Source organism: Motacilla alba, chromosome 4, assembly GCF_015832195.1.
Source record: "Motacilla alba alba isolate MOTALB_02 chromosome 4, Motacilla_alba_V1.0_pri, whole genome shotgun sequence".
NCBI classification, from domain to species: Eukaryota; Metazoa; Chordata; class Aves; order Passeriformes; family Motacillidae; genus Motacilla; species Motacilla alba.
Window position 1 is genome coordinate 38571165 of NC_052019.1, and position 24253 is coordinate 38595417.

At 39.5% G+C, this 24253-nt stretch overlaps 2 protein-coding genes across 8 annotated transcripts in view; both read right to left on the reverse strand.

Annotated features, from left to right (window-relative positions):
• Positions 1–4996: 4996 nt before the first annotated feature.
• On the reverse strand, positions 4997–13687 carry MSMO1 (methylsterol monooxygenase 1). 2 transcript variants are annotated; one of them, XM_038136365.1, is made up of 6 exons: positions 13618–13687; positions 11657–11966; positions 10462–10610; positions 9419–9545; positions 7463–7617; positions 4997–5949 (listed from the first exon to the last, which is right to left on the reverse strand). In XM_038136365.1, exons 2-6 carry the CDS (start codon positions 11909–11911, stop codon positions 5742–5744), a joined length of 894 nt encoding a protein of 297 aa, XP_037992293.1. In that variant the 5' UTR covers positions 11912–11966; positions 13618–13687; the 3' UTR covers positions 4997–5741. The 2 variants fall into 2 exon arrangements, with proteins under 2 accessions (XP_037992293.1, XP_037992294.1); XM_038136366.1 differs by having other exon boundaries at positions 5001–5949; positions 13494–13630.
• Positions 13688–14550: 863 nt separating this feature from the next.
• KLHL2 (kelch like family member 2) overlaps positions 14551–24253 on the reverse strand; it is a 54216-nt gene continuing 44513 nt past the window's right edge. For 4 of the 6 annotated variants that reach the window (XM_038135172.1, XM_038135173.1, XM_038135175.1 and 1 more), the window contains 7 exons: positions 23721–23838; positions 22882–23079; positions 22022–22123; positions 20988–21116; positions 16580–16720; positions 16283–16426; positions 14551–15669 (listed from right to left, as the gene is read on the reverse strand). In XM_038135172.1, the coding sequence (XP_037991100.1) occupies positions 15641–15669; positions 16283–16426; positions 16580–16720; positions 20988–21116; positions 22022–22123; positions 22882–23079; positions 23721–23838 (861 nt within the window). In that variant the 3' untranslated portion in view covers positions 14551–15640. Of the gene's footprint in view, positions 15670–16282; positions 16427–16579; positions 20079–20987; positions 21117–22021; positions 22124–22881; positions 23080–23720; positions 23839–24253 lie in introns of those variants that run through there. The other 2 variants (XR_005256726.1, XM_038135174.1) reach the window with 2 other exon arrangements.

Sequence of the window (24253 nt, forward strand, 5' to 3'; positions counted from 1 at the left end):
TTTTTCCAGTTCCTTGAGAAGGTGATTATTTTAAGGCAGGGTAAAAGAAATGCCCCCATCAACAAAAAATTTAATAAAAAAAATACAGACAAGTCACTTATACAGAAGTTACAGAAAAGGAGAGGGAAAAAATCCACTCACCTTCCAAATATTTTACTGTAAGACCAAATCTTTTATCGCCTCCAGCTGTTAGATTACTCACACCCATTACTGAAACCCAACCCTATCAGGTATTTAGAACTGTTCTCTTGCTGGGTGGTGACCCTCCTGTACGTGTAGTAATTCCACAGCAATACTGCATATTACCTGCAACTTCAATTTCATACAAAATGTATTTGACATTTGCACCTACACAAAGAGCAGTGACTTACTGTGGCCTGCTGCTGTGTCCTTCTGCTCCTCATTGGAGGAGCAGGCTCACAGCGCCTAGCCCCTATGCAGCCAGCACAGGGAGGCACTCTCCTTGACCCAGCAAGACCTGGAGGGTGCCTAGCTGGAATGGCAAGCGGCAGCGACTGCAAGAGAGAAAGAGAGTCGACTCTATCCACAGGCAGAACCCAGACTCATTGAGCTCCAGGGAAGCCAACCCAGCAAAGCCCCAACACCCTCGCCAGGGTTTATAAGGGGGGGATGAACTGGGGCGGAGCCAATCCTGTGGCCAATGGGGAGGCAGGTGGGCGTGGAAAGACAAGGGAATGACATTGGAAAGGACCAATGGGTTTGACTTAGGGGAGGGACTCTGGCCTCTGAACCAATCACTCGATGGCTAAGGCAGAAGCTTCCAGGAGAAGGGGAGGGGCCGCTGAGTGATGGACAAAGGGCCAGGGAGGGATCAGGGGAGTGACTGAGCAAGAACACACAACAACAGGGGCGGAGACGGGGAGATTGACATGTCATAGGCAGGAAGGGAGAACCAGGGCAGAACCAAGTACCAGGGGGTGTACAGAACATGCCAAACGTGAACTTAATTAATATACAAAACAGCAACACACCACAACACTGCCTCTTGTTCAAGTTTGCAGGAGTAATAACTGCTCCTGGGCTGATGCTAGGTCCTGGGTATTGGACTGGAATGCTGTTTCTGAGAGATGTTACAGCCTGGCTATGGTGCCAAGTACTCACACAGAGAAACTGCCATGCAGCATCATTGTGAGGGTTAGAAAAACTGGCTGATAGGGTTTTTTAAAAGTGGTGAATCATGATCTTAGAGAAGCATTTTTCTGGTCTTCCCCAGGGACTGGTATTTCAAGTCCAAGGGTTAATTTATTCAGTGATTACATAAATGTGAATCATAACTGATTAAAATGTGTGGATGACAAAGAATGGTGAATAATAAGAATATAGCAGCTCTGGAATGTGATTTACTTGGTAAGCCAAGCACATTTAAGTATTTTAGAGTAGCAAATTGTGAATTACACTTAAGAGCAAGAAATGTAAAACATAGATGACAGTCTGGCGAGCAGCATTGCCAGAAGCACTGAGAGATCACTGAAGATGGGTAATGACTGTATTTTCCACTGCAATGCTTAGAGAGAAGGATAATGGTTAAGTGGGAGTATGTGATTATATCACAAGGTGGTGTTAGAGAGAACAATGTGGGCACACAGTTCTGATATCTACAGCTGAAACAAGACTGAAAATTCAGAGACAAGCCACAACAGTGATTTGAGAAACAGAGGGAACGCCTTACCCTGGAGGATGATACCATCTGGTGAGCTAGTGAAAAATAAATTGAAAAGTGATTTGACTACTGTATTTACTATCTTCACAGACAGAAAATTATAGCAAGAATGTGGGGGTCCCAGTCGTCGGTTTTTCTGGGTCTGGATTAAAGGCACTTGAGACAGTAGTTCATGTTCGGACTCAAGTGTTTATTATTTCTTATCAGCAAAACAGTCTCATTACTGTGAATTCAGAGCTTTTCAGTAGAAGGTACAAGATGGCTAACAATCTCTTGTTGCAAGGTCTTTTAAGATAAACTATCCAATTAAGAACTGACACCTAGATTATTTTCCCTTGTAACCCAATAACTGATCCCTGGATGCCCGCAATGCGGACTGTTCTGCTCAATTACAAAATGCCACCCAAACCCATGAAGAAGATGGAAGAAGAAGCATGAAGAAGAAACCCAGGACGACAGCCTGTGCCCTCCATCTTGCTTCCATCTGCAACATACTAAAAATCCCAAAACCTAAATTTCTCACCAAGTCATACACCTACACTACTCTCTATTTCACACTTGTGTGGATTCTAGTCTATCTTGAAGTCTAGGAAACCTTCTCCGTGAATGAGGGTCAAAATCAGTGCTCCCCTGGGGGTCAGGGGACCCCAGAGCAGACAGAGAAATATTCCCGGTGTCCTGGGTTTCCACACAAGAACTAATGGCAGAAAGTTGCCTTCTTCTTGGACCTGACAGTTACAGGTTTCTATGAACAAGATGTGCCAGAGGGGTGTAATAATAAAACCAGAGCAAGAGAGGCAGCCATAACTGGGGCAGAAATTTGGAGGCAATTAACCAGACACTGTGGTTAACAATAACTATCAGTAGCCATAATGAAAGTTTCAATAAGGTAATTTTTCAACAAAAATTAACATTAAAAATCTAGAAGCATATCACAGTTTAAAAAAAAATCATAAAACATAACTCTGTGAGGAAAACAAATGGAGTCATATAATCTTATAATCATAATATCAATATTTTCTGGCACACTGTGCTGCACTGTAAAAGAAACCACCTTATTTTGTATTTCACATCAGCTGCCAAAAGCAGTTGATTATTTTGCAATCCTAGTCATTATAGTTTATAATACTTTTCCAGTTTCCATGAGGTTTTTTGACATTAACTCCAATAAATTAATTCATGGTTTACATAGGACTTAATTATTGTAATATCCTAAGACACAGTAGAAACTGTTATTTCCCACAGATGAGCTTTAATTAAACTAAACCAGACTTTCAGGAAAAGTAGTGGAAAATATTCCTCCTCCCACTGATTCCCCTGTCCCACCATATTTAAGAGTTAAATCTGTCTCCTTGTTGAAGAAGATAAAGGACAACTGATTGTGTAAGGCTTTGTTATGCATTGTGAAGATTGTGAAGATTGTGAAGACCCAAAACTGAACCCATATGTTTATCTTTTTTTACTATTGCACAAAAACCTCTTTGTTTTCAGATCTGCACATACTTTATAGACTCACAAAATATTATGGGGGGGGGGGGGGGGAGAATCAGTAAAGTCTTATTTAATAAAGGCCTAAAATCTAAAAAATGAAATTTCCTCACACAATTCTTCATTGGCATAAAATATACAAAGTAATGAGGTAGGTCATTTACTTGCCAGCATCACATTCAGCAATAAATACAGGGTCCTACATTTGAAAAAGCAGTGAGGTGGTGGTAAAATGCAGGTCCATCTGAGTCTTGAAGAAAACAAGCCTGTGGTTTTCAAATGCAAGCTCCTGTGTTGAGAGGTCCAGCAGGCACATTTTTGTTCCACAAAAACTAAATGTATAAAGCACAGCTTGCATAATTCTCTAGGGATTTGTTAAAGAAAGAAGATCAAAAGCAATGATAAGATCACACTGTACACTAAGAATGTACATAAAATAACCCAAAAAACTAAAATAGCAATGGGTATCAGAAAAACATGGATTCAACTAATTTTGAAAGGTCCAAAAAAACCCCATGCACACTTCCCTAGATGCGTGTTTAAACTGCATTCTTTATTTTTAAACCTCTTGAAGAATGGGATATACATTATAACTTTGTAAGTCAATCCCTTCATGTTTTTAGCACTCTACTTCAGCTTTCCAATAGCTGAGGAGACACCAAGCTTTTACAAATACCTTTTCTGGAATATTTAAGCAAGCGGCTCCCAGTTGTGCATAATTTTGCAGCAGTGTGAGTGGAGGCATAAGCCAGCAGGCTGAGAACAAATGAGTAGAATGATGTTCATAGGGAAAAGATGAAGCTCTGAAAGCTCCTTCTGTTTTTAGGCTAATGCTTCAGTCAAATAAAGTACAGCTGCAGCTGCAGGATGGGACTGGAAGTTGACAAAGCAGAGGATAATGGCCATCTTTGAAATCTGATTAAAGAGGCTGCTTCCACCATAGAGAGTTCAGGCATGCAGTGCAGATGGATTCAGCAAGTCTTAAGTACCAGTCCCTGCTAAAAACTAAACAGTACACAGATTTCAGCTTCTGTTCACCTGCCATAGTCAATTTTTTTTTTTTTTTTTTTACTTCTTTTTGGAGGGAAGAGGAAAAATACTGAATTTCAACAGGGAAGTAAAAGCTTCCACAAAACACAAATAGAAGAGAAATCTGAACTACTTCCACATGTCAAGTAATATTTGAGTCATTCTGCATGTCATTAACACCCAACCTTTTGTTAGAAGCTTGATCTCATCTGCACTTTGACTGGATTGCCTGTTTTGACAGTAATACCAGATTGCATGTGAAGCAGCACTAAAATTCAGGTGTGTTCTTGAGTAAGTAAAACACTGAAAAGTCATGTAAGGGACTTGTCGAGTACATGAAGTGGTATTTGAAGTCTGAAGAGCAGCTGACGTGCTGCTCTTCCACAAAGTGGAAGATCTTTTAAGGGTTTAAGCCCTTCTGACATACTTCACTGTTATCTCCTGTGCAACAGATAAACGCTTATAGTAGATTCCAAAATATTAGACTACTGCTTCTGTGATTAGTGCAACTCAAGCAGCATATTTTGAAATTCTAGCTTGTGATCAAGCTGCAGCCTGAGAACACACTCATCCCAAAAGATGTATCCAAGTGCTTCAAAACAAAAACCAGCAGAATTCACATGTTCTCTGTTTCCATTTCTCACTGCTGCCTCTGTAAGCAGTTTGACAGATGGCACTGCTGCAAACCATCCTAACAAATAATGCTTCTTCATTAAAGAGATGAAGAGTAAGACCCTCTATCCCACATGATTTTATCTCAGCTTTGTGTTTAAAAGCATATGAAAAGTATAATACACACATCAAACCAAACCACGTTTATTTCATCAGTCACAAGTGCAAATATAGCAACAAGTCAGATCAGCAAATTACAACACAGAGAAGAATGTAATGTAAATGCTAAGTACACTGACGGACCAACTTCAAGAGAGCAGCAAAAAACAGTGTCTTCAAATAAAAATTTCTATTATTTTTACCTGTAATCTAAAATAACATAATAAATCTAGATCAGGAATGTCTCTGATAATTCATGTTTAGCCAGGTATTCTGTTATTAGCAGTTCACATTATCCAGTGTGCAAAAGACCTGTCCAAGCCTCCTAGTAACAGACGTTTTGGTTTTAAGCAACTTTTACCCAATATTTAAATAATACAGTGCTGATGCTAGTTAATAACTTCTGCTATTTGATATTATAAATTTAAGAATATATATTTAAAAAAACTAAGACCAACTTCAGTGTACGTACATAATTCTACCCGGATCCAAAAATGGGCAACATTATAGATAAAACTGATTTTTCTCTTGTCAAAAAAAAAAAAAAGATAGACACAAATCGTCTCTAGTTTTTTCCATCATCTTTAAATCTGTAGTTAAAATATATGCAGTACTTATGTATAAAATAGAAAACATTCCCATTAGAAAGATACTGCAGTTCAATTAGCTGTTTTTCCCTACCTCTCAGTAGCCAGGGAACAAGATTTATGCTAAACACCCAATCACTATTTTGCTTTACAGAAAAGCAAAAGCTGACTTTTACACTGGAAATTTAGTTAGCCTTCTTCTTTGTTATGCATTGTTTCTTCTTCTCTTTTTCTTGATAGGCAATGAATTGAGAGTCTGTACCAAAGAGTCTGTCCCACCATGTGAAGGTCGAGGCGTAGTTGCCAATAAAGTTCATGTGATGGAAATCATGGAATCGGGCCCCAGCGTAGAAAGGCACCAAATGAAGAGGGTTCAGCGGGACATCGTAGCCACTACAGGGCAGGAAAAAAAAGAAAAGCAACTAGGGTAAGGACTTTTCTGAGACATAAACTACAAAATATAGATATTAACTTGTCATTTTTATGAAAGAAATATATTTTATCGTATTATAAGGTCCTAAGGTAATCACTATGATACTGGCTTAACATGAAAACATGTTAAGCCACTCCACTCCTAGCCAAATGACTGTAAATTATCCCACAATGGCTTTGGCACTTGCTTTTCAGCTCAAGTTTACCAGGCAATACAAAAAAAAATTAAGCAGGTAACTTAAAAAATCAGTGTACCTGCCTTCTTGCTGGCTTAGCAGCTTTAACTTAGAGTGACATTAGGAAGGAGGAACAAGAAGTAACATTAAGTACAAGCTATGGCCATCAGCACAGCAGCTCATCAGAAAGCATCTCAAATCAACAATTATTGTATGCCTACTCTTATTTTCAGCTTACTGCAAGTTCTTCAAATATTTAAAATCCAAATATATGATTAAAGTAAGATTAAAAGCAGAACAGTGTGCTCTTGAGGGATTCCAACTCCTTTGCTCGGTAGCACTGGAAGCCTCTTACCACCACCTAGTGGGGAGAGTGCAAGGCCATTCATTATAAACCCCTCATATGGAGAACAAGCTAAAATGATAATTATAATAGGAAATTAGTATTTTTTATCAATCAGTTTATGGTATATCACAACATTACTTTGGGAACTCTACAAGCAAAACATGACTAAGCCTGGAGTGCTTTACACCATGAATTTACTGGTCGTTTATGTTGCATTGAAACACCTGATACTCAACTTGCAATAAGACACTATGTGCTTCATCATATATTTACAAATACAAGGTCAAGTGTTAATACTATAATTTCAGAAATAAACTTAGTGTCCTCTGCCTCTTGAACACGGGAAAGAAATCTCATTCATGTGTAGATGAACTAAACTAAGCCTACTGGGATTTGCCCTAAGATTTTGGAGCCACATTTCTCATTGTCAGAACATTTGTCAGTCCTACTACAGTGACATGAAGTCTTGTCCTTTTTATTCACAATAAATAAACAAACAAATAAACAAAAGAAATTTATGCATTTGTTTTAAAGAGAGTCAGTCGTCACAGAGCATAAAGTTTCTCTTGAGCAAAAAAACAGTCTGACAAAATATTAAACAGAAAGATCTTTTGGCTGGAATATCACCTTTTGTAATTGATTTTTGGTGTTCCAATAAGATCACTTCCACACCAAATAGCAATAGCCAGACATCATAATAGGGTGCCCAGCTTCTCTAACACTCTTTGAGATGTTCTAGCTGATAGTCCACACTCCTTTAATCAGCAAGACCTGCTGCTAACACTACCTCAAAACAGAGAAGAGTGATAACTCCCCAGGTTGTCTTGCTCTTTGTAAGACACAGAAACACATTTTAGTGCAAAATAAAAAGTACATCTCAGTGACAGAGGCAGGTGAGTCTGATGTAGGGACAAGTGAAAAAACAATTATTAAGAGGCAATGAGCATCTCACCTGTGTACATCAATGGTTTCCATCAAGCGACAGATCACCCATGCCCACAGAAGAACCACATGGTTACAGAAAACAACAATTCCAATAAAAAAGCCAGTTCCAAGGATGAGTGTTTCCAGAGGATGTGCATATTCTGCTTGCATTCCAAATGGAGACTAGAAAGAGATAACAGACAGGGAACAGTCACCATTTTCAGCTGTATGTACTCCCAAATCAGAAGCACCACTTTGCAATACTCTCCCTTTCCCATTACCCCACAAGACTACAACAGGACAAACAGAACAATGCTGTGGGCCAAGGGAATGGATTGTGATATGACTGAGCAAGGGCCATAACACACATATTTAGCTTCTCTTTGGAAAAACAGTATTCCAAGGTCATAAGGATTATCACTCTATTAGTGATTCCAAACACTTCACTACTAGTTGAAAAATTGAAAACTTTTGTTTAGGCTTACCATCACCCCAGGTCAAAGTGTTATTTCAGGAATATTAAAAATGTTTGGCAAACTCCTATCAGCTTTGCTATGCATCCAGTCTTGGAAGCAGAAGAAAGAAGGAAGCCAAAATATTCTCAGAAGCAGGACTCACTTAGAAATTTATTTTCAAAATAAAAATGAAAAATCCCTCATCTCTGAGCAGTTTTTAAAATAAGTTTAAAATAAATTTAAATTTATTGAATAAATTTATAATAATAAATAATAAAAAATAAAATTAAATTTAAAATAAATTGTACCCCTCAAATGTGATTTTGAGATTGATATAAAACATACACCTATACACACACACACCAGTCATTCCTACATTTGGTTTAGCAAAAAAAGACATTCTAAAGAGTTTTCAATCACAGAACACCACACACAGAGAACAGTTTAAAAATTTTTAACCTAAGGCAGAAGGTTATAAATAAGATCACTGGAAAAAAATTAAGTCCACTTTATCTTAAGGGATACTTTAAAAACATCTCTTTTTACTGTCAGGAAAAGTTTTTAGTGAAACAGCCATTAGGCTACAGATCCTATTTTCTGTGAGAACTGCTAACCACTCTCAAGAATAATGGCCAAAAGCTGCTCCAGCTGGAGACCTGAGGGGCTGCCAAGTGCAAGAGGAAGAGAGCAGCTGCTGCTGCAGATGTCTGTACATATGCATCAATCCATACCAAGCTCCTCTATTGCTGGCAGCATGCATAAAGCACCAGTGACCCAGCAGCTTGCAGTTTCCTTTTGGCACAGTCTAGGTTATACACAGCAGCACAAAAACTCATAGCACTGATCCCTGGGCTCCACGGGCAGTGGCTCCTAAACACAGCAGCATCATTTACAAAGTGCAAGCACTGCTGGATCCTACCTGGCTCCAGCCAAGTGTGGTTCATTGCCTGGCACTCCATGCCAGCTCCAACACCACTGAATACAGAATCACCCAAAATGCACGCTCTTGGTATATTTGTGTATTTGAATTGCACAATGGGCTATATTACTTCCAGAGGCCGTCATCCAGAGCTGTAATCCCTTCCTTGAATCAAGTACATGATGCATACACTGGGGTTGTGCAAGAGCTGCTTGTCTGATCATGTTCTGGGGATTCATATGCTCTGGGTAACAGCCCATGTAGTGGGGAACTGATGAACAACCAAATCCAGACATCTACTGTTTCCCTTCCCCTAGCAATGAGATCTATATGTGCATTTTTAAAAGTCCACTTCACCTTGTTCATAAATATGATCAAACTTTAGCAAGAGTGTGATCTTTCAAGTCACTGAAAATAAATCAAACCACAGGAGGTGTTTTCAGAAACAAAATGGATGACTGCTCTTGACAAAGTGCCCAAAAAAAGGCATCTAACCACACTGTCAAAGGAATACAAAATTTTTAGGTCTTTCAAATAAGATGTTTAAGTAAGTTTTATGAAACATATACTAAAAGTTATTATTAAAGAAAAAAAATCAAGTAATACATACAACAAACTCATGGTGAACCTTATGGATATACTTGTATATTCTCTTGTGGTGCAGCAATCTATGCAGAAAATAGTGCCAGGCATCCTCAATCACTGCACATCCAAAACACTGGGCAACCAGAACATACCTTTAAAAAGCAGAAGATACATTAGTTACAGAAAATACTAGCAGACCTATGTTCCTGAAAGAGAATATAGTTTATATGCTAATAATGGTCAGAAATGTTTATACCTCTTACTGACTGAATAGCAGTGCACTACTTTTTTTTTTTTTTAAACATGCTAAAAATACTAATTACCAGGTTAAAAGGCTGTGGTGCTTATCAGCTCGTATGTTGATATACTGAAGTGAGTTAGCAGATGTTAACTCACATCAGTTACTGTTAACCCACAGTTAGTGTAGCAAGCTGTCATTTCAGTATTACAAACGAAATCTACAGAGAACAACCACAGGCTGTGTGAGACCTTGATAAAAACTTAGAGCAGCATCAGCCATCTACACCAGAGAGCAAACAGCTCTCCAAGAATGATGACCTTCTGTGATGAAAAAACTACTGTTGCTGGGGTGGGGGAGAAGGGGGCAGGTATAGCTAGTCCAGCTTTGTTCAAAAGCCCATCAACTCAGTGCAAGAAAAGAACACTGTGAAAGCGGTGCATTCTCCTTCGAGGAACACTCTACTGCTAAGACATAAAACAAGGTGGAAGGTAGAGATACTTAGGAGGAATAAAAAAATTTAGATAAATAAAACCCCCAGGAAGTCTAACATTTAACCCACCCCGCCAGGAATCTTGCTTTGCTTCCATAAACTCCCTCCTAATCCCCCATCTCTCCCAAAGATTAGAACAGCTTGGGGCCATTTAAAAAAATGTAGAAAATTCTAATTAGCTCTTACAGCAGCTAAGCAGCAAATGAAGGATGATTAACAAACACAGTTTACATTGCCAAAAAATTATTTCCTATTAGAGTTGACAATACTAATTGTTAAATATTCTGCCTCCAGCTGTATGTAACTGAGCATCACCATATCAGAAAAATCTACATACCATCTCGGCATCTCTTCCCACCCATATGGGATGTTAAAATACTCTGTGAAGTAATAGGTGCCACAGATCAGGGGAAGCTGAATGAAGAAGTGATTGAAGATGAGAGTTTTGAAACACTTCCACTGTTTTTCCCATGTTTCTGGTTTATCCTGAAATAAAGCAGAAAGAATTCATTGTGTTATGTGTTTCTGTTGTACACAAGTGAAGTGCTCCAAAAATTCATTTGGAGTCAGTTTGATTTCACCTTGGAAGACAGATGCCTTCCAGTAATACAGATTAACTCAGGCAACACAAGTAACATCAGACTGGATTCAGTTTCATCAAAACCTTATTTTTGTAGGCTAGTGTTTTAAGATAAGCTGTCTTGTCAGGCACCTCCCAACTATTTTTGTTTTTTCAGTGTTTATAGTTAGCAGGAACGTTTCATACTCAACAGTTTAACACAATCCGAGTTTTCTTTCCTTCTTCACACCACAGACTACATTTCCATTGCTAAAATAATAAAGAGAGGCTGAAGAGACAAGCTTTTGAAGACATAATTGTCTTGAAAACATTCAGTTTTTGCAGGGACACATTTTATCAATTACTGCAATAACTTGAAAAGCTGATGTTATTAATTTCTAATTCAAATTATAATGAACTAGGGGAAACCAATTAATTTTAGTTACTGGATATGCCTTTGCCTCCAATTAGGGGTGTGTACTCCATCCCAGGCTTTCTTCTTCTTTTGAAAAAATATTTCAAAGTCCTTTCAAGAGATTGTGCATACAGGTACTTTGAAGAAGAGCACTGCCATTAAAAAAGCACACCATGTAATTATTTCATACCACTAAGACACACCTCTAATACCAGATGCCAGAATTATAGTCACCTTCCTTTGCTGATATAAGACCTATGTATATAAAACTTTACTAACAGTAGGACTGACATATCCTTTCCTCTCTATAGCACCATGCAGAAAAGCATAACCCTTCCTCAGGGAAAAAAACCTCCTTTTCTTCCTCAAAATCCAGTTCTCTTTCTCTCCCCATACACAGAGTAAATTTACTTTGTTGTTTCCAGGATGTCCAAGTGACAGGTGAAATGGAACCACATAGATTGATGATACTGTGGTGATACACAGGATACTGTGACTGCATGCTCTGCCTGATATGTTCAAAGACAAGTCAGTGTATGCTTCACAACTTTCTCTTACCTGTTGAATTTTATACTTTTGCATGTAAGGTATAAACTGAAAGATAAATCCTGGTACACAGAGCAAAAAGTATGAAACTTCATGAACTATAAGTGACCCCCAAGTTGCAATCTGGAACTTTGTGTAGTTATCCAGCATGTAATTCCAGGCATTTTTAAATGGTTGCTGCAGGGGATTGTCGGGTAAGAAGGAGTCTATATATTCCACTGCCAGATAAGCAGAGTTCAAGATATTAACGCTGTCGTTCATGGCCATGGTTCAATCATAAAACATCACAATTACAGTTCTTCTGTAGTTGTCTGTAAGTAACCTGCAAATTTTGAGAAAAATTCAATAAACAGAAGTTAATCTTCAGAGAAAAAAACCCAAAGCATTACATGATAGAGTTATTACCTAGTTTTGAAGTAAAAGCTGAGAAAAGACAGGAAAGACAGATTCTCTTCATACAGAATAGCCTAAAAGAACAAAGCTTCAGACTGGTTTGAGAGGCAAGCCAATTTGAAAGGCAATCAGCTTTTAAGTTTTGAGATTATGTCAAGGGAGCAAAAGGATAAGGAAATATTAATTACTAGCCAATTTTTTATTTCAAGGCTTTTGCAGGATAATTGTATTCTGTACTAAAAGAGCAACGGGAAGGTTCAAAAAATATTTAGTTTTAATTTTTAATTAACTGTGATATCTTGATCATCTAGTCCCATTTTTCTTATGGCTGTGTACCAAAATCCCTGCAAATTACATCAACACTCCAGCTGGCTTGAGACAATCCACCTTTTCCTCAAGAAAGGACTTTTCCTCACAGCTCCCAAAACCACAGAGGCTGCATTTCTGCAGGTGCCCTGAACTCATGCCATTTCCACAGACTTGGCTCCTTGCTGGTTCGGCTTGGAAGGGAGCTTGAAACATCACTTACAGTCCAACCCTCTTGGGATGGGCAGGGACATTTTTCAGGACATCAAGTGGCTCAAAGCACATCCCACCTGGCCTTCAAACACTTCCAGGGATAGGGCACACAGAACTTTTCTGCTCAACCTGTTCCAGTGTCTCAGCTCCCTCATGGTAAAAAATATCACTCTTATGCCAAATCTAAACCTATCCATTTTTAGTTTAACAACACTGCCCTGTGCTTTGTCACTACAAGCCTTAGCAAAAAGCCCCTTTTATGTACCACAGTGTGGTGTCCCTTGAACCTTCTCTTCTCCAGCCTGCACAACCCCAACTCTTCCAGCCTCTCCACACTGACGATGTGTCCTCTGACCATTTCCAGCGCTCTCCTCTGGACCCCTTTAACCGACCCATCTTCCACTCTCACAAAGGTTTGCAACTCACAGGCCAGAGGACACTGGTCCATCCCCAGCTGGTAAACAAATCACAAAATCCAGGTTGCAAAAGAGCTCTGAGATCCCATGACCATGACCCACCTACAACCCATGACCACCACCACCCTATCAACTGGACCACGGCACCCAGTGCCACATCCAGTCTTTCCTTGAACACCTCCGGGGAGGGTGACTCCATCACCTCCCTGGGCAGGCTATTCCAACGTGTAATTAACTCGCACATATTAAGCAGCACACCAAGCCAGTATCCAACGACATTAGCGATCGTTTTTCCTCCTTAGCAACAGCATCGCGATGCTGCCGCTTCTTACTGACAGCAAAAGCATCGCAGCAGACGCCAAGGCAGCGCACAGCCCGAGCTCCTGGGCGGACGGACGCGCAAAGCAACTTAACCACCGCCACCACCCGCGAACACGCCGCCGGGAAGCCGAGGAGCCAGCGGCCAGGCAGCACCAGGGCTCCTCCGTCCCGCCCGGCCCTGCCAGGCGGCGGACACCTACCGGCACACGCCACCCGCGCGCGGGCAACACCGAGGAGAGATGCGCTCCCTCGGGGAGCCCGTATCGCAGCACCCGCAGCCCCGCAGCGGCACCCCGGGCCGCGCCCTCGCCCCTCGGCCCTCACCTGGCGGCGGCGGCGGCTCCGTGTGCGCAGCAGCTCCCGCCGGGCCGCCCGCGCCACCGCGCGCCGCCCATTGGCCGCCGCCGCGGCCCCGCCCGGCGCTTCGCCATTGGCCGGCGGGCGGCAGCGGCGCAGGGTCAGGCGGGCGGGGGGCGGGGCCGCGGCGTCGGCTCCCGCGCGGCCATTGGCCGGAGGGGTGGAGTGAGGATAGTGAGACCCCGGCGCGCGGCCAATGGGGAGGGAGGACAGCCGGTGACGCGCACGACGCCATGGGGCGGGGCCCGCCCGGGCGCGGCAGCGGCGCCGGGAGCGGCTCCGGGAGCGGCTCCGTGCAGCGGCTGGGACCGGGACCGGGACCCGCCGCTCGCCGCCTCCCACCGCACTCGGCCGCAGCAGCGGCGCGGCTGCGGATGGACGCGGTGTCACCCCTGCGGGTGCCTGCGCCCGCTTCCTGCCCCCGCGGTAATGAAAAGATGGAAGTACGCAGGCGGCGGTGTCGCCATGGCAGCAGCGGCCCCCAGCCGCGTTCCCGGGCTGGTGGCTTGCGGATGGAAGCGTACAATTCGGATACAAGGTTCCCGTTCACAGCCCCTGCCTCGCCCCACCGTGCGTCACACCGCACATGGAATTCGGGCACCTACGTGACTCCCAGCGCTGCCACCAGTGTCACAGCTCGGAGGCTTTCGCGGGAAAAAGCGAGAGCGGCCATTCGTGCACTCGTGGACAACCACAGCTTTCAGAAACTGACCTGCGGCCAAACAGTGATGTTCACATGACTGGCTCCTAAACCTTAATAATTCTCAATTCGTTGGCATTCGGACTTTTAGAGCACCAGCTTCTCCCCCTCCTTCCTCCCCCCGCGCCACTCCCCCAGTTCATTTCACTGATTTTTTCTTTTGAGACTTGTATTGAGAAACACAAGTTTTAAGCCACCTGTTGGCATTAGGTAACAATGTACAAACTTTTATTTGAAGAAAATGTCTCAAATATGACAGTAACTTTGGTCATGTTAAAAGGAGGCCATCCAAGAACAAATAAAAATGTGCTGCTGTATAAGCATGGCCACATACAGTGTATTCAGATATTGGCTAATAGAAGCTGAGATTACACGCATAAACAGGCCTTTGTACCATGCAAGTTCAACGCAATTGCATACATTCACTATAAATTTTCAGTTATTTTCATGCCAAATCACCTTTTGGATAAAAAGGTAAAAAAGAAGTAACATCTGAACGTGACCAAAATTGAACAGGAAAAAAAAAAACCCTGTAAGTACAGACAACATTTTTATTAAAAAGATACTGAAATTACACCTGCTCAAGAAGTGTTAAACCGTCTCTGATCTCCTTCAGCGGGAATTAGTGTTAACCATTGTTACATATCAAAAAATACATCTCTGTTTTACAACATAGTACTGACATATTCAAAGTCGTGTGCCAAATTATAAATAGTAAAATCAGGTTTTGAAGAGTTTCAATAGAGAGCAACTTATGCTCACACAAACATATGCACATAGTATAGTTACATAACAAAAGTTTTATAAAAGGAAACAAATGTACCCCATGCCAGTTTGAATTACTGAGGTGGGATTCAGTACCTACAATGAAGACTGACAGTTCATTTCCTTAAATATATTTATTAGTCTCTGGAAAAAATAAGACAAAAATTTACTTTCACCAGAATACACACCATTCTTCACTCACAATCCGTTTCTCAGTCATGACTGACAGAAGCTGGTCCTTATCAAAGTGTTGGGTTTTTTTCTGAAGACCTTGCAATAAAAAAAATGGTCCACCAGACTTCAAATGTTCAATCAGCTTCTGCTCATCTGTAGAATAATCCTAAAAATTGCTTCTACCTAGAGTAATCTTCATCATCTGTCATCTGTAATTGTAGACAGTCACATCTTCCACTGTGACTCAAGGTGCAGCTACAAGTAGAGAAGTGCTTAGATACTCAGTCACTTCAAATACACTTGTTGAAGACTGCTTCTAGTGCATAATCAAGTTGAAAATCCCTTTACTGATCATAATGGTTTGTCAATAACTGTAACACCTAGAGGGAGACGGAGAAAAAGGGATAAATCTTTAGGCAATATTGTTTTTAAAATCAAGAAAAAAAAATAACATGATACATTGCAAATAGAATTTAACTGTGCTCCGGCAACAATGTACATATTTTTTCCTAATTTCTCTTTGACACAAAGCTGTCTGAATCAGTGTCAAGTTCTGAAAGTTTCTGTGACTAATCAAGTTAAATTTTGCTATCAGTGAAATACATCCTTAACCTTCACTTAAATAACTCATTTGAAAAACTGCAGTTATTGAAGGAAAAGATTTCTGAAACAGCTCATTTTCTAAATATCAAATCCCAAAGAACTTTGGAATTGGACCCCTTAGATTGAGACACATATTTCTTGCTAAAAAAAAACTGGTCATACCAGAATCATCTTTCTGACTCACCATTTATGTGCTAAATCCTTCTTGATTACACTTTAATCCCTTTTTTTTCCCCTTGTAGTGAGTAATTATTTGAAGTCATCAGTGAAAATGTACCATCAGATTCTTCCTACCCATTTTATTATCTTAGATTTCACCTTAGACAAGACTCTGGATGCTTTGCCAAATGTTATACTTTAAAAGTATAATATCATATCTATATGCCTTACCTGCATAGCTCCTTCCTGTACTCATACAAGATGACACAACCGTCCATTTATCAGTTGTTGGATTATAATACTCCACTGTTGATAAATTACAGGAACCGTCATCTCCTCCAACTACATACAAGAGACCATTTACAGCACAAACACCTGAAAAAGGGCAGGAAAAATTCACCAGAATGAAAATTAGTAATTGATTTCCACATCCCTCCAAAAACATGTTTTTTTATGGAAGCAGCAGAAATCCAGGTACATGCCATTGACAATCAACACTGGCACAATTTTGGTCATTGTTGCACATACCTGCATTCCTTCTGCACATGTTCATGTCTGCAACCTGCTTCCAGGTACTGGCAATGGGATCAAACACTTCCACACTTTTTCTTACCAAAGGACCATCATGACCACCTACTGCATACAATAAATTGTTTAACACACCAACACCTGCAAACATATGAAAATACGCAGAATTAACCAGACAATTATTTGAACGATACAAAGGAGAAACAACAAATATGTCAGCTAACATAAATCCTTCATTAAGTCAATGTTGGAAACTATTTCAGAAAACATTTGGGTCAGGATGCATTCAAGCAGAGAGACAGTAACTACAGCAAGACACTGATAAAATGCCTTGCGTGCCCATCTACCGTATCACAGCATACAAAGACCAGAGCTGTTCTGCAACAGAAGATTTAGAAAATTTTGGACGAAAAATGACATGCAGGAAAATGAGGCTTGTTGAAATTTAGGACTAATTAGAAGTGACAGTAAATGAGACAATGTGCTCAGCCAGCATAACAGAAATCTGACAAGATGATAAAGTGTAAGTGAACTTTTAGAAAGTAAAAGCTGCGCAGTACAGAGGATAAAAGCTGAATGGATAGACATTATACAATAGGGATGTTTCCACTGAAGTTTTGGAATACCTTGTAAACAGATGGAACAGAACTAAACAGTTAGCAGTGAGTACCTTCTCTGGGATTTGAAGAACACCAAGCGTCTTTGAACCAAGCTTCAGTTATCAAAATATCCAAAAGGATATTAAAGGGTGTCCTTTAATCTTAAGGTCTCCTTTACTTTACATCAAAAAGTGAGCTTGGAATGAAGGCATGAGTAAAGCTAGATCTATCTACTTGCTCTTTGGGCTGCACATATTGAAAAGATGGAAATGGGGGAAGCATTTATTTATTTATTCCTCCCTTTATAATACATTATTAGAACCAAAACATAATAAATTTCAGAAATGTAGGGGTTTTTTGCATTAAAACTTCTGAGTGATAGACCATAAAGACAACTAAAAAAGCACTTCTATGAAAGTATCCTGGGAAATCTAATAAATGCCACATTAAAGACTATGAAACTCAAAGCAGAGATACAGATTTGCAAATATAGCTCATAAAGTATTCCATGGAACCACTTAAAATCTTTTTAAAGCAAAACAACAACTATGAATACAAAAAATCAGGTAATTCCCTCAAAGAAAAAAAATATTGGGGGTAGAAAAAAAAAGGAGAAAAAAAAAAAAGAAAAAAAGAAGAGAATCCCAAGACCTTAATAACAAGCTGGAATATCTTTAAAAACATATCACTAATTTTGTATTTAAGAGCCATTTCTATATGTGAAGAGAAATGACTCCTGCTGAAATGACTAAATTTTCTTATTAGAGACCGATTTTAATAATTAAAAGAAGAGAGGAAGGAAACATGGAAGCTAATTGATACTGTAAATCTGAAAAATAGCTTCTTGATAGGACACTCTTATAAATCATGCTATTTAGGGCTTTATCAGTGATATTCACTACTAGCATTTTCGCATATCCTTCCCAGTTAATTTAATTCCTCTTTTATTGCTATTATTTCTAGCTATCATGCCACAGTATAGTATGACAACTTTTCTTTTCTTCTTTCTTTCTCCCACACTGATCACACTTTATTAGAAAGGATAGTGCAACATTCATCTTTTGTAGAATTAAACGTTACAGAAGGAGGGCTAATATTTTCAGTTTAAATATGGGGTATGACATAAATCCCCCCACCCATGCCTTCAATAGAGTTACTGGCCTTCCTATTCAGTGTGTAGAGCTTTCCCTCTGCCACATTGCCACTTTTTTCTTTCATAGCTCCTTATTTTTAATAATGTCCTCCATTCCTCCATGGTGCTTCATTTTCCCTTAATCCCACACCCAGTTTCCAGGTCCTACCTTATTTCTTGCTCCTTCCGTCTGTATCCTCTTGTTGCCGTCTTCTGAGTTCTCCTTTCTTTGTTATTTTTCTTTCCTGCCCATTTTTCAGGACCCTGTCTTATATCTCTCAGCCCTCCCAAATGGCCTATATCTGGATCTGAAGTTCCTCCTCCCAATATGTTGCTGGAAACAGATCTGTCCCCGTATTGATCAACTGAGAAGCAGTGGGTACTAAAGAAGAGTAATTGAGGGTTAACCTCTGAAAAGTTGCTTTTGAGTGAAGCTGAAGCAGTAGGAACAGAAGAGATGAGCTTAAGTTCTTTGAGATGACCAGACCTCCAAAAGTTGAATACAGGAACAAAATTTTCTTTAGTTAGCCCCCGTAACACCACCAGGACTGATTGCCAGTTGAAACAGTTCTGGTGGGTTTGGCTATTTGGTCTCTACAGCCAAGCTCAATCAACAGTCACGATTTTCACATTACCACCCACTCCTCTGCCATGCAAAAATATAATTTTTCATGTATTTAACAGAGTGGCACAGAAGAATCTTGATTATTTGACTCAATTATATGAATCTGGAAAAACTGTCTACATTTAGTTTTCCTCTCCATTTTTTCATCAGTGGACCAGGTAAAAGGCAGAAGAGAGTTGAACAAGCAAACACAGGGACAAGGGAAGAGAGGAGAGGGGCAGGAAGATCCCAGCAGTTAGTATATTTAAGGAGTTGTAGAAAAAATTCAACATTAAAAAAAAATCTGAAAACATCTACTATATAAATAGGCTACATGCACAACAACAATTTGCAAAAACAGAGTATCAAAAAATAAACCCCAAATGCTGAAACAAAATGTGTGTGCAGGCAGACTGCAAAATGAAACTGTCACAACCCACCAACACTATTTGTCTTTAAAATTATTCTTGTAACTTGCCCATTTTATATAAAAATATTCCTCAAAACTTGCCAATATTAGACAGGAATATTTTCCAGTACTCTTACTGCAACTCTGTCCAGTTTTTAATCCAGAATTTACTTCCAAGAAGCACAGACTGAGTTACTAGAAGTTTCACAAGGCAACTGTGTTTTCTTGAGGTATAGTGTATCATGTTTCCTTCATTATCATCAAAGTTTTAATTTAGAAATACAATTGAAATGTGACTTCTGGTAATTAGAGTTATCAGCTTGCTGATCTTGTAAGGACATGATGGAAGTATCACAGACTATCTTAATTTTAGTAATGAATTTAGTACTTTGATAGATTTCTTTTGAAATTATTTGACTTAATTTAAACATTATTACATAGGTAAAAACTGTTCAGAGTTAACAAAGAATAATGGAAGGTAAGATGAGAAGTTGGGGCAATTATTAATCATATACTGAGCATACTAGAAGTCCATTCAGATTTATTTGTAGCAAAATCTCTTCCCATTATGAAGCACATTATTGCAATCACCAGTAGATACTTGAAGGGTGTTGCTAAAAACCACCATTAAGTACTTGGCAAAAAAAGTGACTTAACTACTAAAAAATAAATGTAGAAAATAATGGAATTTGACTCGAAAAAGTCCATGGGAACGCATCTAGAGAAATAAAACAACTTCTGCGAGTTGAAAAAACCTGAAATACCAAAAGACAAATAGAGGACAGTGAACAGTAAATGAGATTCAAGTCCATAATATTAATAGATAATGAAAATGCTAAAGTCAATTTGGAGCTGTGGAAGCATCATTTCATTAAACAAAAGTGGAATACCATAGGCACTTTTAAAGATGTCTTTAAAGAGAAATATACACACTCAGAATTGCAAGAAGGAAAAAAGAAATCCACAAAAAAAAAAAAAGATAAGGGATTTTTAAGATTATACAGAAATAAATGGATATACCTTGGCTAAATGATAAGGAAGGATAACATGTAGTAGTAGGCTGTACATGTACAGAGGATGCAAACACCAGGTGATGAGAAGAATTACTGAAGGTGAAATAAAGGGTACATAAGTGGAAGTAATAGGATGAAACCAGTTATACAAACTAAGGAATGAACAAGGACAAAATTTCCTGCAGTGAATCAGAATGCAGAACAAGTCCTCCAAAGAGGTGGAAACCTAGTCACAGTTCACACGTAAAGTCTACCTGAAAACACTGTTGGAATAATCAGCCCTAACTGGCAAAGAGATCTCTGTAGAAAAGACATTTTTTAATCCTTGCTGTATGGATTTTGATACTCAAGAATTGAGATGGTAGTGATTATTATAATCCATGAATATTAGTCTGTATGTTAAAAACCATCAGAAGTTGTGGGAAGAGGAGGAATATGAAAGTATGAAAAAACAAAGAGGGATATTTTCTCTTAATAGACTGAATCTTATTCAGTGGAACAGTTTTGTTTTTATAACCTGCTGTGTATCAGCCATCTAGGACTAGCACATTCCATTAGATTCAGACTTTAGCTTACCTTTCATGTTTTTAGATACATTTCAAACCCATGAATTTTCATCTTTGCAAGGACAGCTGATCCTTTTCCACTCACCTGCTCCGCTCCGCCTCGTGCTCATTTCTGCCACATAGCTCCACTCGTTGGAATTGGCATCATAGCATTCTACTGAACTAAGGCACTGCCGTGACGCTCCGTCGTAGCCACCAACAGCATACAGCTTCCCTGGGGGGAACCAAAGGAGCCTGCCAGCTGCTAATGTACATGCAGGGACTGCCACACCGGCAGAGGAAGCCATTGCTCTCCAATTAGCTACTAATCAGCACCTGTCAATCACTTAATGAGATTCTATACTGTAAACAGTTGAGGTTAGGATGCCACAGATCTTGTCGTTTTTAGGATGTAAAAGGCACCCAGTATCTAACAACAACAACAATGCAAGACAAAAGATTTTAAATTGCCTAGCTAAAATACAAGGTTTTTAATTAGGCATTTCTCAAAAGCAAGCTATTTCAAGTATGTTTGATACTGTAAGCTCACGAATAGGCTTCCTAGGAATATCATAAATTTAGGTGAAAATCACTCACACAGTCTGCATTTTCAGATTAGAAACGGCAGTGGTTCCTATGCAGTTAAAGCATACACCCACCCCTAAAACTGTTTTAAGATCCAAGGGCCAGGCCAGGCCTCCATTGTGCAAGTGACAGCCAGGCTATTCACCACCAAGCTGACTGGAAAGTCAGCAGTTTTCCTGACACTGCCCTTGGGATTGTCCCCAGCGTGCAGCCAGCAAGGTCAGCCACAGATAACAGAGCTGACAATACAGCAGTGCTACATCACTAAAGACCAAATGATAAGGTCATCACGTCAGCTCTCTGACTTTGCTGACATACATAACCTAGAGCTTAGCAAGGTTTTCCTCAGTTGGCTTCAGCCACAGCTGAAGCTCTGAAAAAAAAATTTAAAATTACTATGCTGGTCAAACCCAAGCAGATATATAGTTCATACCATTTCAATTACAAGGTTGAGCGAAAACATAAATCTGAAGTATGTTTTCAGAAACAAGAAAAACTAGTAGGGTAAATGATTGCATTTCCCTCTGTTCTTTTTAATATCATTTGTCAGCTTACCTCCAACAACACCTACACCAACACTACTTCTTCTTGTGTTCATTGGAGCTACATGAAACCACTCGTTAGTCTTTAAGTTGTAAACTTCGACTGATGACAAACCTATGAAGACAATATAACATTTTTTCTATAAATCTAGGTGCAACATACTGTCTAGCTTTCAGGAAACTCTTAATATATGAAAATTCAAATTATTTCATATTACGGATTGTTAAATACTGAACAAAAACCACAACTTTTTGTTCTTTAGACAGGCAATCACAGTCAACCCAACTTCATGTCTCAAAATGGGCAAATTGATGAACATTTTTGTGTAGCTGTGAAAGCTTCCTCCCTGGATTATTTCCTTTTTTTTAATTAAGTCACATGCTTTCTTCTACATATGCTTCTTTAATAGTTATTCAGCAAAAAGATCACTTCTGCACTAATTGTTTAATGCATCTAAGTAGAGAATGAACAGTGAATGTGTGAAGCCTTCTCACAGGTCAGAAAAAGGTGTTTATAATCTTATTTACACTACATGAAAATGCAGAAATCAATTTCCTATGCGAACAGGACTAAACAGACCAGATAATCTTTCTCTCATATCTTCCACAAGTTCAGGATTCTTGACTATAGAAGGAATACTAGAAGCAAACTTGCCAAAAGTTCACTAGTCTTTAAGCCTGAACTCTTAGGAGCAAACAGTCCACTGTTCAGGTAGGGGGATGTGATCACTTAAGCACATTCCACACCACATGATGCTAGGCTACCCTCATGCTTGGTTTCAGCACAAGTACCAGCAAAAAGAGGCATTGAAATTTGAAACAATTATGTTAAGAGTAGTCAAAGCTATTCAGAAGTGTCTCAGGCAAACATACCTGTACTCCCATCAAATCCTCCCACAGCATAAAGAAGGCCATTTAATACAGCTGCTCCCAGTGTGCTTCTCCTGTCTTGCATGTTAGCAACACTTGTCCACTGGTCCTTCACTGGATCGTAGGAATCTACTGTACGAACTCTCAAAGAGCCATTGAAACCACCAACAGCATAAACCATGCCTCCCATGTACACCATTCCTGGAGCAGGGACATGGGAGGAAAGATGAGAGATGGGTGTTTCAGCCTCTCTGCCAATTAACTGTATTCTGTAACTGTGTTCTGTACTGTACTAAGTATGCAGATACTTGACACAACTACAGTATTCACTACACTTGTTGTGCTTTTGACAGTCCCCTAGAACCACACTTCATTCAGATTAAGCCCTAAAACTTCTAACACTTTTTGCTAACAGTGCACATTCCTGAAAACCATGCTTGCTGAATTTCTTCTTGCTTAAATCGCTCAGCTGCTTTAAGATCACATGTTCAGATTTTCAATAGTGGATTATCACTTCTTCACATTCTTTATATCATTTAATGAGATTAGGGTATTTTAATAGCAAAATTAGTTTTTATTACAATGCATTATATTTAAATTTATTTATCCCTTGTTTCTGTGGGAGGTAATAAAGCAGTTTATCCTACACATTGCAAACTGAAGCTCAAATTAAACACAACTGATCAAAATTGTATCGTTTCAGATTAGCAAGTAATTCAAATGATTAGTGAAGTCAAGGTTTAGCCCTTCTTAGATAAGTATCTCAAGTACTGCTCCAGAGAACATACAATGCCTAAATTCTTAAGCATTATCAACCACAAGAAAAAATTAGGCTTCCTTACCTGCTCTACATCTTCTGGAAGGCAATTCAGCTACCTGATGCCAGCGTTCTTCTTTAAAATCATAGCATTCAACACTGCGAATTGCTTTTGGAGCCTGTCCCCCAACTACCATCATCAACTAACAGGGAGATATAATAATAATAACTGTTAATTATCTGCATATATGACAGCACCTGAAAGATCAAAAAAGTGTTTAAAAATAAAGCAAGCTTCTGTACAAGAAATAATTAAAAGATGGTTCTCCTATAGAAATTTGAGTCTTGTGAACCAGGCCAAATTAATTGCTAGGTGTTTTTTTTAAACAAATGTCATTTGTTATTTTGTCCAGAGGAAATACCAAGGATAGAAAAGCAGGAAGCAATTATAATCTTGGTAAAGCTCCCATGAAAGAGGGAGACCCTGCTGTATCTTCACATCCTACTGTGATCTCAGGTATGAGAATTCACCATCTATCATGTGTAATGAAGCTGTGACCATGCATCACATAACAGCCTTAACTTGTTCTTCTAAGAAAAATGTGTTAAGTCTGTTGA